At 37.6% G+C, this 16,052-nt stretch overlaps 1 protein-coding gene across 5 annotated transcripts in view; it reads left to right on the forward strand.

The window, feature by feature from the left end:
* Positions 1–837: 837 nt before the first annotated feature.
* kcnh1a (potassium voltage-gated channel, subfamily H (eag-related), member 1a) overlaps positions 838–16,052 on the forward strand; it is a 55,623-nt gene continuing 40,408 nt past the window's right edge. Inside the window, exons 1-6 of one of the 5 annotated variants that reach the window (XM_025897661.1) lie at positions 838–1,576; positions 4,936–4,962; positions 6,508–6,631; positions 12,716–12,822; positions 13,157–13,285; positions 15,835–15,953. In XM_025897661.1, coding sequence (XP_025753446.1) covers positions 1,504–1,576; positions 4,936–4,962; positions 6,508–6,631; positions 12,716–12,822; positions 13,157–13,285; positions 15,835–15,953 — 579 coding nt within the window. In that variant the 5' untranslated portion in view covers positions 838–1,503. The remainder of the gene's footprint in view (positions 1,577–4,935; positions 4,963–6,507; positions 6,632–12,715; positions 12,823–13,156; positions 13,286–15,834; positions 15,954–16,052) is intronic. The other 4 variants (XM_025897662.1, XM_005474393.4, XM_025897663.1 and 1 more) reach the window with 4 other exon arrangements.

A 16,052-nucleotide genomic window follows, 5' to 3' on the forward strand; every position in this document is an offset into this window, starting at 1 on the left:
CAGGCAGGTTGCTGGTTTCCATAGTAGCCATCCAGTCTGATTTAGGCTTGCTACAACAGGCGAGCCCAAACTGTGAGGACAGAAAACCTGCAGCCCTCACCTGCAGGTATGAGGAAACCATTCATGACATCATTCTTTGCACCTAAACTGTTTTAATTTCGATGGAAATGTCACTGCAGGATTGTTTTTCTTAGTGTGGCCACCTACGGGTCCAAAATAATTGAGCAAGATTTATGAGGTGGTGAAAAAAATGTTCTAGAAAGAGCTCACGGCAGTAAACAAAGAGGAAACCACAAAGTTCAACATTACTGTTCCTGCAAAGTAACTAACCAGAATTCTTCAGGGGGGATTTTAGGAAGGTTTTTTCTTCATTTAATAACACCCGCAAACTGAGAAGAGAGGTTAAACCTCACTGTTTGAGATTTGACTTTTATAACTAAAAAACCCAAAAAACTGAGGGTCGGGGCCCAACACAGAGACACGAGTTAAATTTGAAGGGTTGTGTGATGTTTAATGAAGAAGAAAACAGGTGCAAATGTAAGTTCTGCTGCATAACTTATATCTAAAAATAAATAATGTGAAGTAAAAAGTACAATTTCCACCGCAAAGTTCCATAGCATCTTGAAGGTATCTTGAAATTTTTATTTTTTTTTCTTTCTCATGCATTATATAAATTTTTGCAGTGGCCTTCCATTGATCTTTGAGTAGTCCTTCATATTATTAGACAGTTATGTGCTCTTATGAGTATTTTTTCATCACTCTACACATATTTTGGCTTGTTTTATGTCCTGTCGTCTTCCCCCCCACTGTCAGAGTAAGGAGTCAAAGTAATTTTCTTTTTACTCCTTTTCTCTTTGTTGTGATTTTGAGAAGATTTGTTCTAATTCCATGTTGTAGTCTTGTAAGATTTTGTGTCTGTTAATATATGTTTTAGATATTTTGGTTAGTTTTTGTTTTTCGGGGGGTCTGTTTGGAGGTCATTTTCAGTTCTTTGAGGTTATTTTTGAGTCCCTTTGCAGTTGCCTTGGCCTCTGTGTGGATATTTAATTGATTTTCCAAAGAGGAATATGACTTCAAAACGTCTGTCCTAGGGTTTCCCTTTCGCCTTTGGCCATCTGAGTTGTGCTTGTTGGGTTCTTTCAGTGGTTAATCCCCCCGTGACTTAAACGCTCTTAGTTCCACAACTGCAGTTTGTTGAGGGCAGGAGCCACTGCGAACTTGCAGTGTACGCATAATTATGTCCAGCAGATGGAGCTCCAGGTCCTGTTAGTAACATCAGTCAATAACAGCCAACCCAGAGTCTCTCCTCTCCTCTCCTCTCCTGGATGATGAGGTGCGTAAAGAGGCGCCAACGCACCACACCGGGCTTGGGAGGTAGCTAATGAGCAGACCAGACAGCCAGCCCCTGTCCAAGAAATCCGCTCAGAGCCGGAGACACCATGAAGACAAACTGCAGATTGCGGAGTAACGATTCACCGGCAGACGACTGAGTGAAGCGGCAGGATGGCGGGGGGTCGGAGGGGACTTGTGGCCCCTCAGAATACTTTTTTGGAGAATATTGTCAGACGGTCGAACGGTAAGGATGATGCGATTTAAACATTGAAAATGAAATCTACTCTGTTTTGGAAAGCTAGGCATAATAAATGCCTCGACACAATCAACTAGTCTAATTAACTAATAACGAGGAGGGCTAATTAATTAGGAATCCTTTATTGAGATTTTTTTAAAGTAAAATTTTAGTGATCTTTTTACCAGGAGGGGAAAAACTACTGGGTGTTAAACATTCTGATTAATGTTTCTAGTAGGACTGTCAATATCTCACTCATGTATTTAGAGTAAGCCTATTCATCTTTAAAATTATTTCATTTTTTCACTTCGAGTTCCCATTTGTGAGCCCCTACTGTGTGCATTACAAGCATTAAATGTACTACTGATTACATAAGACCATTGGAAATGTCTAAGGAAAGATTGTATGGCTCAGAAATGTCTGGCGTGATACTTATTTCTATAGTTTTCACATGAATAGATTATCAGTATAATATACAGAGTGAAAAGTCCTGCGTTTGACAGGATTCACTTTAATTTCCCTTTAAGTTACAGGTCAGTTTGAAATTTAGCTGCTGGGATTTTATTATAAACATCTGAGGCATTATTATTTATTAAACTAAATCTAAAAATGTATCCAAAAGTAGTTGACATTTGTCCAGCCATAATCCTAATAGTTATTTTTTATCATTTTCACTTTTCTTCATGGAGTCTGGAAAGCCTTGCACCATGTTCTAACTGGTGCTATGAGTCAGTTAATAGAGGTTTTCTTTTATAGCATTTTGAGTTACATTTCACTGAAAGAAAACACACAGATCAGACTTCTCAGGAAAAATATATGAACTAAAATTAGGATTCATTATTTTTCAAACTTATAGAGACAAGTGGGATTTGTTAAGCCAACTGTTCTTTTAGTGAAAGCTGGGAATCTTGCAGTATTTTTGGACACTAGCTTCAGTAAAAACACAGAAAGTAGCTTTTCTGTGTTTTTTAGATCCAACAGGACGTGACAGCACGGACTGGAGAGTTGACAGCTAGCTGTGACAGTGAACCACCTGCGTTTGTTAATGCCTCTTTCATGAGACACATTTTGGGAAAATTACTGGATACGTACTATCTTTATGGGTTTTTTTGTTTTTGTTTTTTTTAAATAGGGGTTCACACATGTGAAACCACCATGTTTCTGTGCATGAACTCTCCGCCTCACTGTCAGTCTGCTCCTGCTGCACATATCTACATTTAAATGTGTTATGACAAACAGGGAGCAGCCTGCTCAGAGACAGTGACAGCATCTCTTCACAGTGAGGCTGGCTTTACAGCGTGATGTCTGGATTCCTAAGCTGTATAATATATTTAAGAAAATCCACCCTTTAAAAAACAAAAGCAGATACATATGTTTTTCTTATGGCCTTAGGCAGCCCATGATGGATTAGTGAGCGGTAAATCTCTCCCAAGCTTGAAACAAAGGAGCCGAGACTATAATCTGCTGGATGCCACTGAGACAGTGGTGGGTGGGCATTCGCAAACAATGAAACATTCCTTTTATGTACCAGTCATTCATTTTTAAATAGCTAGCTTTGTGCTATATTTTGATGACAGTGTTCAAGACAACTTTTTGATTTTCGTGCCCAGCAGTTCACCACCTACTTTGACTTTTAAATTATGCAGATATCTTCTCTTCTCTCACTATACTTACACTCCCCATTTAAACCTGTCAAACATTTTTCTCAGCACTTGTCTTAAAAGGAAACGAACAGTCACAAAGCACAGCACTGATGGCTCAATTACACATGTCAGTAACTTAAAAAGGTACATATTATGCTCATTTCCACCTCTGTATTTTTATTCTGGTAGTCCACTAGATTAGCTTTGCATGACTGAAAGTTTAAAAAAACATCTTTGATATACCTGTTTTATATGTTGCCCCTGAGTTCGTCCTCTTGTCCAAAACAATCCCTAGATTTCTTTACTGAAGTCTATTTCCCTCTGATTGGCTGACTTCTAGAAGCCTGCCGAGGGGCAGCACTGACAGTTCTATGTGCTGTCCCTGTAGAAGACGACTGTATAAGAACATCACATGGAAAAAACAGACTGAAGCCTGAGATTTTGGCTCACAGAGATTAGATGTCACTGTTTGAAACTTTTTCTCCCAAAATTTGGTTCATACTAACAACCTGCATAGGTCTCTTTACTCATCTTTTCAAATGACATTATACTAACAAAAAAGCATAAGATAGGCACGGTTGAAGAAACAGCTGAAACAAGGTCAGATTACATTGATATTAGTGTTATATTTGATACTGTAATATAAACTTACCTTGACTTTTGTAGAACATAGTCATGTTAGCTATAAATTTTATTTTGTATTTATGTTTTTCTGTAGCAGTGTTGTAGAAGAGTGTATGTAGTCCAGGCATTTTAAGAGCACTGAGCAACACTGATAATGTTACACTATATTTACAACTCCAGTTATGAGCAAATGCAATGCTGGCATTACTTTAAGTCCTTTTAGGGTTGGTCCCATATAAAATAGGGTAAAGCATAATAGGTCGCTTTTATTTGTTTCGAGTAAAGGTGCCACTAAAGTGTCCTGGAAACCTTGAAAACTGTTACAATGCATCTCAGAAATTAGTATAATTATAACCAATCAGCAAAAACAGAATGCTACTAGTTCAGGCCCAGCTGATGATCAGCTGTTAGAATGATTATTCAGCTGCTGAAACAGCTGCTGTTGTTTATGGTAGTGCACTGTTAGGTTATGCAGTTGCCATTCTGCTACACATTTGCCACATTTTATCGAATTAAACCAAAATGCTTATTTTTAGGACCTCCATCAAGAGCTGCAGCACATTTGACTCTAACGACCTTACCACATTTAAATTAACTTAAATTAACTTTCTTTCCCATTTCGATGTTCAGATTGAGCTTTGTCAGGTCATCTTGACCATGGCTGCATTCCTAAATATGTCAAGTTGCTGCCGATTGGCTGATTAGATATTTATGTTAATGAGCAGTTGAACAAGTGTAGCTACTGAGTGGGGCACTGGGTGTATAAGTGAAGCTGATGTTAGGTGAAGAAAGTTGAATCCATTAGCAGCTAAAGTGGCAAATATTTCTCTCAGAAGTTATTAAAGATGAAATCAAAGCTTAAAAAATTGATCACAGGGCTATAAATGTGATTAAGTCTGTATGCTTGTTTCTGTTTTTATCGGCCCTCATGTGGCCACTAATGTGTTAACTTAATCAGAATAGTTTTTTTTTCAGATAGTTGCTTTAAATGTCTAACAGCAGCTATTCAAGTTAAACACAAGCGTGTCTCTGTTTGTTTGACATTCAGTGCATGTTTCTCTCTGTAATCTGTTAACCCTCTTTTCTTTTCAAACATTTCAGTTTGGACACTGTCACATAGGCAGACAGGTACTATGAAGTTTAATTTGGCGTGCTGCTCATATTCCCCCTACAGTGTCTCTCTTTTTGTAATGTAACACTTAATGTTCTAGACCAAATGCTGTTAATTTACAAAGCTCAGATCTGAAATGTTTGCTGCAACCCATTAGTGAGTGAACAGATGCCTCCTTTTATGCCTCCTTCCTCCCAGGATCCCAACATTAACATGTGTTCACTGCAAAATAACATGTTGGCATGAAATGTTCTGTGCATCGTCCCCATGCTTTTAGTGATCATTCATGTGTTTTTGTGTTTAGATGTGATATGCAAACTGTGTTTTGTGATCCAGTGTTTTGAATTCCTTCCCTCCTGCTCCTTTACCTCAGTGTTGTGACATTGTTCTAGTCTATGCCTGTATGTTTAGTTTTTCATGTTAGTTAAAATCACTATGTCCACTAATACATAGTATGTTTTATTTTATTATCTTATCCAGAAAAATCACCAGAATCTTCCTTTGATTTTGATCCCTGTAGAACATTGTGTGATTGTGTGAGCTAGCTGCCAGGCATTATATGCGTAATGTTTTGCACATTTTATATATCACAATGTGCATATGCACAAGTTATTTCATTTGTCATTTAAAGCAAATGTTATTTGTAAAAGTGACACATATTCATGTTAAAATTTGTCTGAGTTTTTCAAAGTTTCCCAGAAAAACCCACTGCAGTCATGTGCATGATGTAGTACTTGATCTCAGTTTTTTAAAATGTCCCCTAAAATAAAAAAATAGCAAAGTTATCTGTTTATTTAATGTATTACGACATGAATAATGGCACTGACTATGCTAATTATATAACCACTGACAGGCTGAAAAAAATAGGATGGAAGCAAGTACGCATGCGAGTCTGGTTATTTAAGCTTATTAACATTTTAGCCACAAATACGTTTTGCTCTGAATAATTCAAAATATGCCACATGATAACAAATGTGTTCTGTTCTCCATAAAGGGTAGATACAGATATTTACAGTTTTCCATATCTATAAATTAATGGCAAACATAACTACTACACACACACACACACACACACACACACACACACACACACACACATTAAGCAGCTAATTAGGTCTATTACAAACTCTACATAGGTAAATATAAAAAAGCAATAAAAACCTGTTTTTGCACTGCCGAGAAGCAAGTTAATGAAGCAGATAGTTGGATGCTTTCTGCATAAGCAAAGAGTTTTGTTTACACTTGCCCAGAGTGTTTAATGAGCCATAGGCGACCATGGACTCTAATAAAAATCTTTAAACTGCTTTAAGTCACCAATCTCTTCAATTATAGACATTACAAAGATAAACATATGCCCATAAAATAGAGAGATATAGAGATACATGGATAGTGGTCGATAACTTTTTTACTTTTTCGGTTTAAGATACAGTTGCACCAATTACTTTGCTGTTAGGTCTTTTCCCCTACCCCGTCTGTAGTTGAAGTATGTTACTCTATAATGCTGTTTTTAGGAAATGCTGCGAGTTATTTGCCCTTTTTATTTCCTGTTGACTCTAAAACAGATACCAACTTTGTCCTGGGAAATGCTCAGATAGTGGACTGGCCCATCGTCTACAGCAATGATGGTTTCTGCAAGCTGTCGGGGTATCACAGAGCAGAGGTGATGCAGAAAAGCAGCACCTGCAGGTAGGCAGAAGGGAACTCTATCTATTAATATATTGTACGTTAAAAGCTAAAAACAAGAAACTGTCATACGTATTTAAATTTATTAAGAGAATTTCAAGACCACATCACAACATAAACATTAGCTTTGTTCATTTTACCAATTATTTTTTAATTACAGAGAGGTAATGAACTAAAAACTAGTTTAACATAGCCAGGATCTGGGTTGGCAAAACCTAAAACTACATCATGTAAAAGGAGGGCTTAACATGTAATTTGGCTATTCTTCGGCACATAATTGGTAGATTAATTAAGAGCTGTCTTCATTCAAAGACATCATTAGAATGAGTGCCAGGGATGTATAAAGAATATAAAAAACAAAACATAAAACCAGTCGTACAAATACACCAAGAGAGCAGCTCTACACAATAGACTTACTGTCTTCAGACTTGATCTATTTGAATGTTATGGGCTACTATAAGTGCAGTTAGGTCCAGCAGTCAAACAACTAAAGGTGTGCAAATTCCAGGGAGATTTATACTGTTTTCACTGCTGTGATTTCTTTCTTCTAACGTACAGCTCAAGAAGTTGCACGTAAAAATGTATTCCTTAATCAGAATGTCTTTTTTTACACTTAGAGTACTGAAAATTCAAAGAATCAGTATAAAAATTGGAGCTTACAGACGATTTTAACCCGACACTGAACCTGAATCTGACAGGGAACAAGGTAATGTACTGTATTGTACTGTACTACTGAAAACTTTAAATTTAGACTCAAAATACTTCATTAAGCCCTCAAGCATTTAGTTGTTATGGTACTACCTTAGTGTGAACTTTTTTTTTTTACAGCTGTTTCTCGTCAATAAATAAATGATTGTTCAGTGACACTTTGAGAACATGTTATGGCCGCTGCTGTCTCGATGAGCTCCTGGCAATGCTAAAATATTCACACTTTATGTTTAATCAAGTTAGTTTAAATTTCTCCATTAAAAAGAAATTTGTGGAGCCCTCACTTAGATCCTTTCATCACATAGGTATGGTGTTACTTTGGGTCCTGTGATAAAAGATCTGTATGGGGTTGGCATTGTTTGATCTGACATCAGACAGTTTAATATGCATTTCTTTCACAATAGGAGTCATTTTTAGTTATGGATGCAGTTACTGTGAATTCCTTTGATTTTATGCATTTACACCTTCTATCACCAGGCAGAGCTGATGTTGTGAAGTGGGAAAGCCTTATTTAAGGATAATGTAATCAGAGGTTGCTTGTGCTCTGAGAGATCTGCCTTTAATGAATATTTGGAGTTATTTTAATTGAAATGGAAAATATAGCCTATACTGCTAATAGTCCCTACATGCCACAACTGACTATATGTACTGTTTTCAGATTGAACTTCTATGCAAAATTGCTTGTTAATTACCAGAATAAGAGGAACACTTACCCATCAGCAGTACATGCAAATGTTTTTCCTGTTATTTTTTTTAATGAAATAGCAAGAAGTACTTCTGGTCTGGTGCAGCATCTGCAGTAATGGGATTTGTTGTTCAGTACAGTGAAGTTGTACTTGAGGTACGGTGCAATGAAAAAGTATTTGCCCTCTACCTGGTTTCTTACTTTCTTGCATATTTATCACATTTACATATTCCAGATCATCTTATAATTTTAATTAAACAAAGATCACCCGAGTAAACACAAAGTGCACATTCTAAATGATCATTTCATTTATTAGGGGGTTAAAAAAAGCTATCCAAACCTACCTGTGTGAAAATTTAACTGCTCTTTTAACAACTGGTTGTGCCATTCTTGACAACAAGAGCTGCAATCAAGTGTTTGTGACTGGCCGTTTTCACACTGCTTTGGAGAAATTTTTGCACATTGTTCTTTAGAGAATCGTTTTAATTCAGCCACACTGCAGGATTCTCAAGGTGGACATTCTGGTGTGTATGGATTATTGTCCTGCTGCATAACTGGAGTGTGCTTGAGCTTCAGAGCATGAACTGATGGCTGGACATTTTTGGCAAATGTGAGGCTCTTTGTTCTTTTTGGTCAGCCTTGGACGTCTTCCATAGATGCTATTTTTGCCCAGTCTCTTTCTTGTTGTGTGAGGCCTGCAGTTATTTAGATATTCTGAGTTCTTTTGTGACCTCATGGATGAGTCGTCAATGTGCTCTTGGAGTAATTTTGGTAAGCTGGTCTCTATGAAGTGTTCTCCAGTTGTGGCTCTCACCGTGTTTCCTTCCAGTCCCAGTCCTCAGAGATGGCTTTGTAACCCTTTCCAGACCCAGAGATTACAATGACTTTTATATTGAATTCTTTAAATTCTGGCATGATGTCTTGTGTTTTGAGATCTCTTAGTGTACTTCACTTCTAAGTTTTCTTGATTCAACAGGTCTGCCAGTAATCAGTGCTGGGTATTGCTAGTGAAATTTAACTTGTAATAATTTGTTTGATGGTCAGAAATGAAAGTGTGACAAACATGCAAAAACCACTACTGTTGTGCATTATATATATATATTTTTTTACATGCAACCAGCACTCTGCATCCACTTTACACTGCCACACACTTGACCAATTGTCAGTGTGACAGGAATGTCTAAACTTTGCCCAAGTGCTTCTCTAGGTGGAGATACATTTTATTTAATCATAAACCAAAGTAATGGACAAACTGACATTAAAGCTATAGTGCTACACAAAAGGTTAAGGGATCACCAAAGTTTATTTATGTTTAATCCGGTAGGAGACAAGACATAACACTCCCAAACATAAATGCCAACTTCAATGACACTATGTAGGAAAAGTCAGGGGATCAGACCAGATTTCATGGCAATATCGGTGGGATATTTCAGTCTGGGCCAAATTGCTGGGCTTGACAGGGGATTGATAGAGCCGTGTCTCTAGCAGGCCTGAGAGGCTGAGTGATCAGTTTTTGATTTATTTGTCACAAATTCAAACCTAAAAATACAAATATCAGCGTAAACCTAACAATTAAGATGTGGATACACAGTTATTAGTGACACTGTGGGGCTAACTTTGCTATGTCAAAGGCCTGGCTTTATTCGAGCCCCAGCTGACAGGAGAATCAATTCTTTTTGCCAGAGCATCTCACCAGAGGAAGTTCAAATTACACAGACCACTCAATTAGATCTGATATGATATTCCCATAGTTAAACACAGTCTAGCAGATTGTTGTTTTTTTTTTTGCACCACCACAGAGCCAGAAACCAGACACAAATCTGTGATGTAATCAGCTTGTAACAGCTGAAACTGCCTTTGCAACTGTAACGGTAAACCTGTGGATATACATAAACATAAAGGAATAAAAGGTTATTGGAGTGAGTAAATAATTTCAGGACTTGTGTTTGTTGTGCCTACAATAAGGATGCCACTAACCACTATATTAATAGGATCCCAGTGAAAACAGTTGGTGCTGCCAAATCTGAAAAACGTGGGAGATTTCATCTGTTGCGGGAGATGGTGTTTGTTACAGCCAGCACTGCGGCTATTACTGATTTAGACCCTCGGGTACCCAAACATAAGCTGCAGAGCACTCGCCAATACAAATATTGAAGCCAATGTGTAATGGTTTGTTGTAGGTTTAATATCAGGTCGGTAAATCAAGTGCAGTCTTCTGTTTGAAAGAGGAAGAAAAACAAACTTAAAATCTCCCGAATGTCTTTGATGGAAAGCAGAAAACGAGTGAGGGAGGAAACCTGATAATTAATAAATCACTAATGTGTTATTTTTGCAATAGGTAGTAATGAATTGTAGGAGAACACACTGAGAGATATATTCATCACTAATTACTTAATTATTGTGGGGAAAAGATCATACTGAGCACTTACTATTAAACGGCTCACAAGAGTGAGGAAGAGCATAAAAAGAGAAACCAGTGATTAATAGTTATCAGTGAACGAATTAATGAAACAAAACATTTCCGTACATAAACTTGCATTTCTCTATTTCCGCAATTTATTGGTTATTCCTGTGTCTTTGTAGCTACACTTCTATATTTATCTTCACATATTTATTCCTGTATTTCTTTGTGGGGATTTCTACTATCTTAAGTCTAAAGCAGGATCTTAGTGAACTAAACAAAGGCAAATAATTGCTATTAAATATGTATGACACAAGCCAACTGCTGGCCTATTAGCAACACCCAATAGGGGCTGTTTATAGGCCTTATAAAATCACAGGGTAAGCATTTTGTGAGGTAGTCTTGCTGTAGGGAGATGTTAGGAAAGCGGCACACACTAGCATCGCCTCCTTTCTTTGAGATTATTTTTTCGGTTATTATTATTTTATATTTATCAATATTTAATTTATCCTGAGAGTAGGGATTTGAAATCTTGAGTAGTGGTGGAAAGTTTGGAAAATGTCATCAACTTGAATGCTTTTTTACAGTTTTTTTTGTGGCACAAACACTATTAGTGTGGAAAGAAGAAGAAGAAGAAGAATAGGTTTGCTGGTGCTTCACTGCTTTGTCAGAAGAATCTTAAAAACGTCTAATTTTATCATGTTAAATGGGGCATTATTCTTACACAAAGAAATGAACCGAAAGGCAATACTTTAAAAAGTTACATTAAACACAAAATTAAGAAAAAAAAGTATTATTAAAAAACAAAAGACTTTCAGGTTGAAACTACAGTTTCTTGCGCCTACCTCTCTTAAATATATATATTAACTGGCACTGAAAGACATAATTACAATACTCCAGCTGTATAAAAGGCTATTATGACCACAGTAATAAAGTGATTTTCCCATGGCAGTGACTGTGAAAGCAGAAATTTTGATATATCTCAGCCCTCAACATGGTCATAAAGGCTGAATCTGAGCCAAGCAAGAAGCAAAACAAAAATCAGCTATTTCATTAAAACCTGGCAGCGCTGGTGTTACTGCCAGTGTTTAACTGCTTATGGAAGATAACTATACAACACTGTCTTTTTATGCATTGCTGTATGTTAGGAATGGAGTCACTGGCTATACACTCAGCAGCTTACACAGTTCTCATGTTAATAATTCATATTTGCTGCATTTTTTTACATGAGTCGGTACTCTGTTTGTTTGTTTTTTAGCTGGTTCTCTACTGGAAGATAACTTTCCAGATCAATTTTATTTTTTGAACTGAACCATTTAAAAAAGTCATTTAGGTAGTAGCCACTTTCTCTTCAGAGATATTCCCGCACCTTTAATCATCCTGGTGTTTAAGTTATTTTTATTTTATATTAAAAAAAAAATCCTGTGCTTTATTATGAGCTCATAAAACATTCACATTGTGGATTTTTAATGTTTTTGAAGATGACTCAAACATAAGCTGTATGCTCATTTCTCCAGAGTCTAATAACGAGCTCTTTTTGCGCATCAGTTACATCCTTCTATATACACACATGATGATGATGATGATGATGATGATGATGATGATGATGATGATGAAGTGATTTGAGGAATTGCTATTACATATTCTTCTTTGAAGAATGTCATTCTCCTCCCCACACAGGGGAAAGACAGGAGGTGTGAGATGAGGACATTCGTCACTGATGTTACATCAAGCGCTGGTCTGAAAAGTCTCTGCAGCATCAGAATTTAGTCTCATTAAATTTAGCCTTCCTTTTGTATTTCATAACAGACTATATTTAGATCACGCTGGAGCGGGCTGCTACTGAGGCTGGCACTAATAAGTAAAGTGAGATGAATGTCTCTGTAGTGTACTTAAAAGTGTCCGTGGTTGCTTAACCCATCTTCAGGTTTAATTTGCATTTGGCCAATTAGCATCCAGGGCTGCATTTGTCTTTTTATGCTTTCAGGATACATTTATATGAATTTTAACCCACTTGATATTTTACACAGCTTGGTCTGCTTAGTTTAGATATAATTTTTTATAACTGAGGTGAGGAAATCATGACCAAGGAATGATTTAAAGGTAAATGCAGCGACATAAAAAGTTGTCAAAGCAGTGCTTGATTTTAAGCCAACAGAACAAAATCTCACAAGGTAATCTAACACTAAAGATATTCTCACATTTAAACCTTTCTCGCCACCCTTTTAGCAAAAGAGAGAAAGCTGCTTCTCTTTTAAGATTTCAAATTGTTATTTCCCTTTGTGTTTTCCAGCTTCATGTACGGGGAGCTCACAGACAAGGACACGACGGAAAAAATGCGACTAACATTTGAGAATTATGAGATGAACTCGTTTGAAATACTGATGTACAAGAAGAACAGTGAGTAGCGACTCCACATGCGAGAAAAGAGAAAACTTCCACTGTCTCCTCGTCATGCAAATGTATTCAGAGCCTCTGTAACATACAGCAGAGTTCAAAGGCAGCCAAGAACATTTCTACCTCTAGAAATGTGCTAATTGGTTGAGAGCCAGACCAGAGGAGCCTTCCTCAGCAAAATGTTGGGGTTGTTTGTTTCCTGTTGCTGGTGTAACATGCAAAGTTTTGAAAGGCCATGCAATCAAGATTCCTACTATGCTATATGCACACTCTGATTATTTCCCTTTATAAAAAGCAAGTGATGAAGCTAAATGTTTGCTGTTCTTTGTACTTTCAGGGACGCCTGTTTGGTTTTTTGTGAAGATTGCTCCCATTCGTAATGAACAAGAAAAAGTGGTCCTGTTTCTCTGCACATTCAGTGACATCACAGCCTTTAAACAGCCTATTGAAGACGATTCTTCCAAAGGTTAGACTCTGGGCAAATTTAATTTGTTTAACTTCACATTTTTATCAGACAGGGTGAGAGTGAGTAAAATAGAAAAAAAAAGAAAAGAATGTACATCCATACTTGGGCGCCACATGAGTCTGTAAAATCCTGTTAGATCTATTTTTCCACTACACATGATAGACCCGTATGATCTACTTCTCATTCAGAGGTAGAAGTCAAATCAGTCTGCCAGCTTTCACCATTCAACCCTCTACATTGTGCATCTGCTCTGGAAAGTACCCAGTCAGTCAAATGTGACTCATCTTCATAGTTATAGTGTTAAAGACAGATAAAATAGAACATGAATTAGTGCAAGAGTGCATCCAGTAATAGGGGCAAAAACGGGGTTTGTCGTTAACATGAAACTGAAATTATAGTTCAGGCTTGAGCATCAACAGGTAGGATGAAAAGACATGTATGTTTGTGTTTCCTGAACTGATACTGGAGACTGTAGTAACATACTGCCAAAACAGCATTTGGAGGGTTGATGGATAAATGCATTTCATCACTATAAAAAATACATTTATGTGCACTATAGGGCTCTAAACTAACTAGCAGTTGCCGGTTTCCACATGTAGCAGAGAGGGAGTGGTATTTTTAATAATTAGGATTCATCTTTTAATTCACCTTATGGACATAGGTCCAATATTTCCACTCCGTTGTGCTCTATTTTTAGTCTTCACCAACTCTTTAGTGAAATGTATGATTCTGAATGCTCAACAGTGTTCACCAGCCAGTGGCTAACTTTGTCTGTCTGCTGCTTGGTGCTCAGTAGGGGACGTGCACTGCTTTTGCTGAAAACAGCAGCCTGCTGTGACCATAAACAACATTAATGAGAGTGAACCAAAGCCACCCACGCAATTTTGTTGCCCAAAAGATGCAGAAATCTAAACATTACCCTGATATGATCTGTTTTTTGACCTGATAGATTTGTGGAAATAAAAACAAAACACACAATAAGTTGCATTGTGTATGTTTGTGCACCAATATCCCTTCTTAAAAATGTCTATCGTGACTCTGAATTTTGTATGAGTACAGTAAGTATACCCTTACTGTTTTCACAGAAATTAAGACGGTAAGTAGCAGCCAGGTGCTGCTAATCAAATTCACTTGATTAATTGATCATCACCAAGTGTGACCACCTCTATAACAGGAAACGTTTTTTTCTGGCCCGGAGCATTCAGCTTTGTGTGTACACAATGCCACAATCTTCCCATGAGCAGACGTGCCAGCAAATTTGCCCAAGGTCAGACCGTGTAACGTTAAGAGAAACTGCAAAAACCCAACAGCTTCATCTTAGACTCTACAGGCCGCAGTTAGCATGTTAAATGTTAAACTTAGCGACAGCATAATTAGAAAAAGCCTGAGCAAGTACAGGTTGTTTGGAAGTGTTGCCAGGAAAAAGCTTATTCTCTCTAAAAAGGTACATGGCAGCACTGCTTACAAAGCTACATCTGAGCAAACCACAAAGGTTCTCTAACAATGTCCGTTGACCATAATGCACTGTGCCACATTGGGTGAAAGCAAACACAGCATATCAGCACAGATACCTCATACCAAGCACGGTGATGGAGGGGTGATGATTTGGGCTTGTTTTGCAGCCACAGTAGCAGCTTGCTCAACCATGAACTCCTCATTATGCCAAAATATTCTACTGTCAAATGTGAGAGCATCTGTCAGACAGTGAAAGCGTAGTCAAAACTGGGTCATGCAACAGCACAATGATCTCACTCATAGCAGCAAATCTACAACAAAATGCTATAGTCCAATCGAAGGCCAGATTCAACCTGCCTAAAATGCTGTGATTGGGCCGTAACAGATCTGTGCAAGTGCCCACAAACCTTAGTGAACTACAGCAACATTGTAAAGAGGAGTAGGTCAAAATTCCTCCACAAAGATGCGACTGACTGATCATACATTTCAAGTTATTGCTGCTAAAAGTGGTTCTCCAAGCTTTTATATGATAATGTATGTTTCTAAGCATATGACAGAAGATATAAACAGATCTATACTCATGATCTCATGTGATCGTATATGATCAGGTGGTCTGACAATGTTCATGAAGGTAACTCAAAAAATTAAACACGGGACTATAGAAAACCACATCCTGTCAGTGGTTGACTAACATTTTATGATGAACTTCTCTTTAATTCGCCTGGACCAAGAACTCAACAGTGTTTTTAAAACCCAGAGGCTGTTATCATGTTCTGTCCTATTTGGCTTATAAGACTTTTGCTGGGCAGTTTGGCTTGGTCTTCTTCACCTGCACATGAATTTTTGTAAAAGTGAGGTATCATGAATTTATTCAAAGTGAAATCTGAAGCTTGTTGAAGTTGTTGATGCCCTACATACCCAGATAATAATCAAGCTTTAATATCAGCAGGTGCTGAGCAAATGTTCAATACTGAAAAAAGTGATTTCAGAGCCACAACTCTACAAGCAGCGAAAGCGTGTTGTAGCCCCAGGAAAAATCTAAAGTATCAAGACTCATATTGAAAATTTGCTTTCTGTTCGTGTTTAATGATCAGGCTGGGGAAAGTTCGCCCGGCTGACTCGTGCTCTAACAAGCAGCAGAGGAGTCTTACAACAGCTGCAGCCCACAGTTCACAAAGGAGAGAACGTCCACAAGCACTCCCGCCTCGCTGAGGTAAGGTTCGCTCATTGGATTTAATTTCAGATTTTTTTTTCCACTGTTGAAGTTAAACAGTGTAACATTCTGTAGGAAATAAAATGTCCACAGATGTGA

Source organism: Oreochromis niloticus, linkage group LG13 (assembly GCF_001858045.2).
Source record: "Oreochromis niloticus isolate F11D_XX linkage group LG13, O_niloticus_UMD_NMBU, whole genome shotgun sequence".
Lineage (NCBI taxonomy): Eukaryota > Metazoa > Chordata > Actinopteri > Cichliformes > Cichlidae > Oreochromis > Oreochromis niloticus.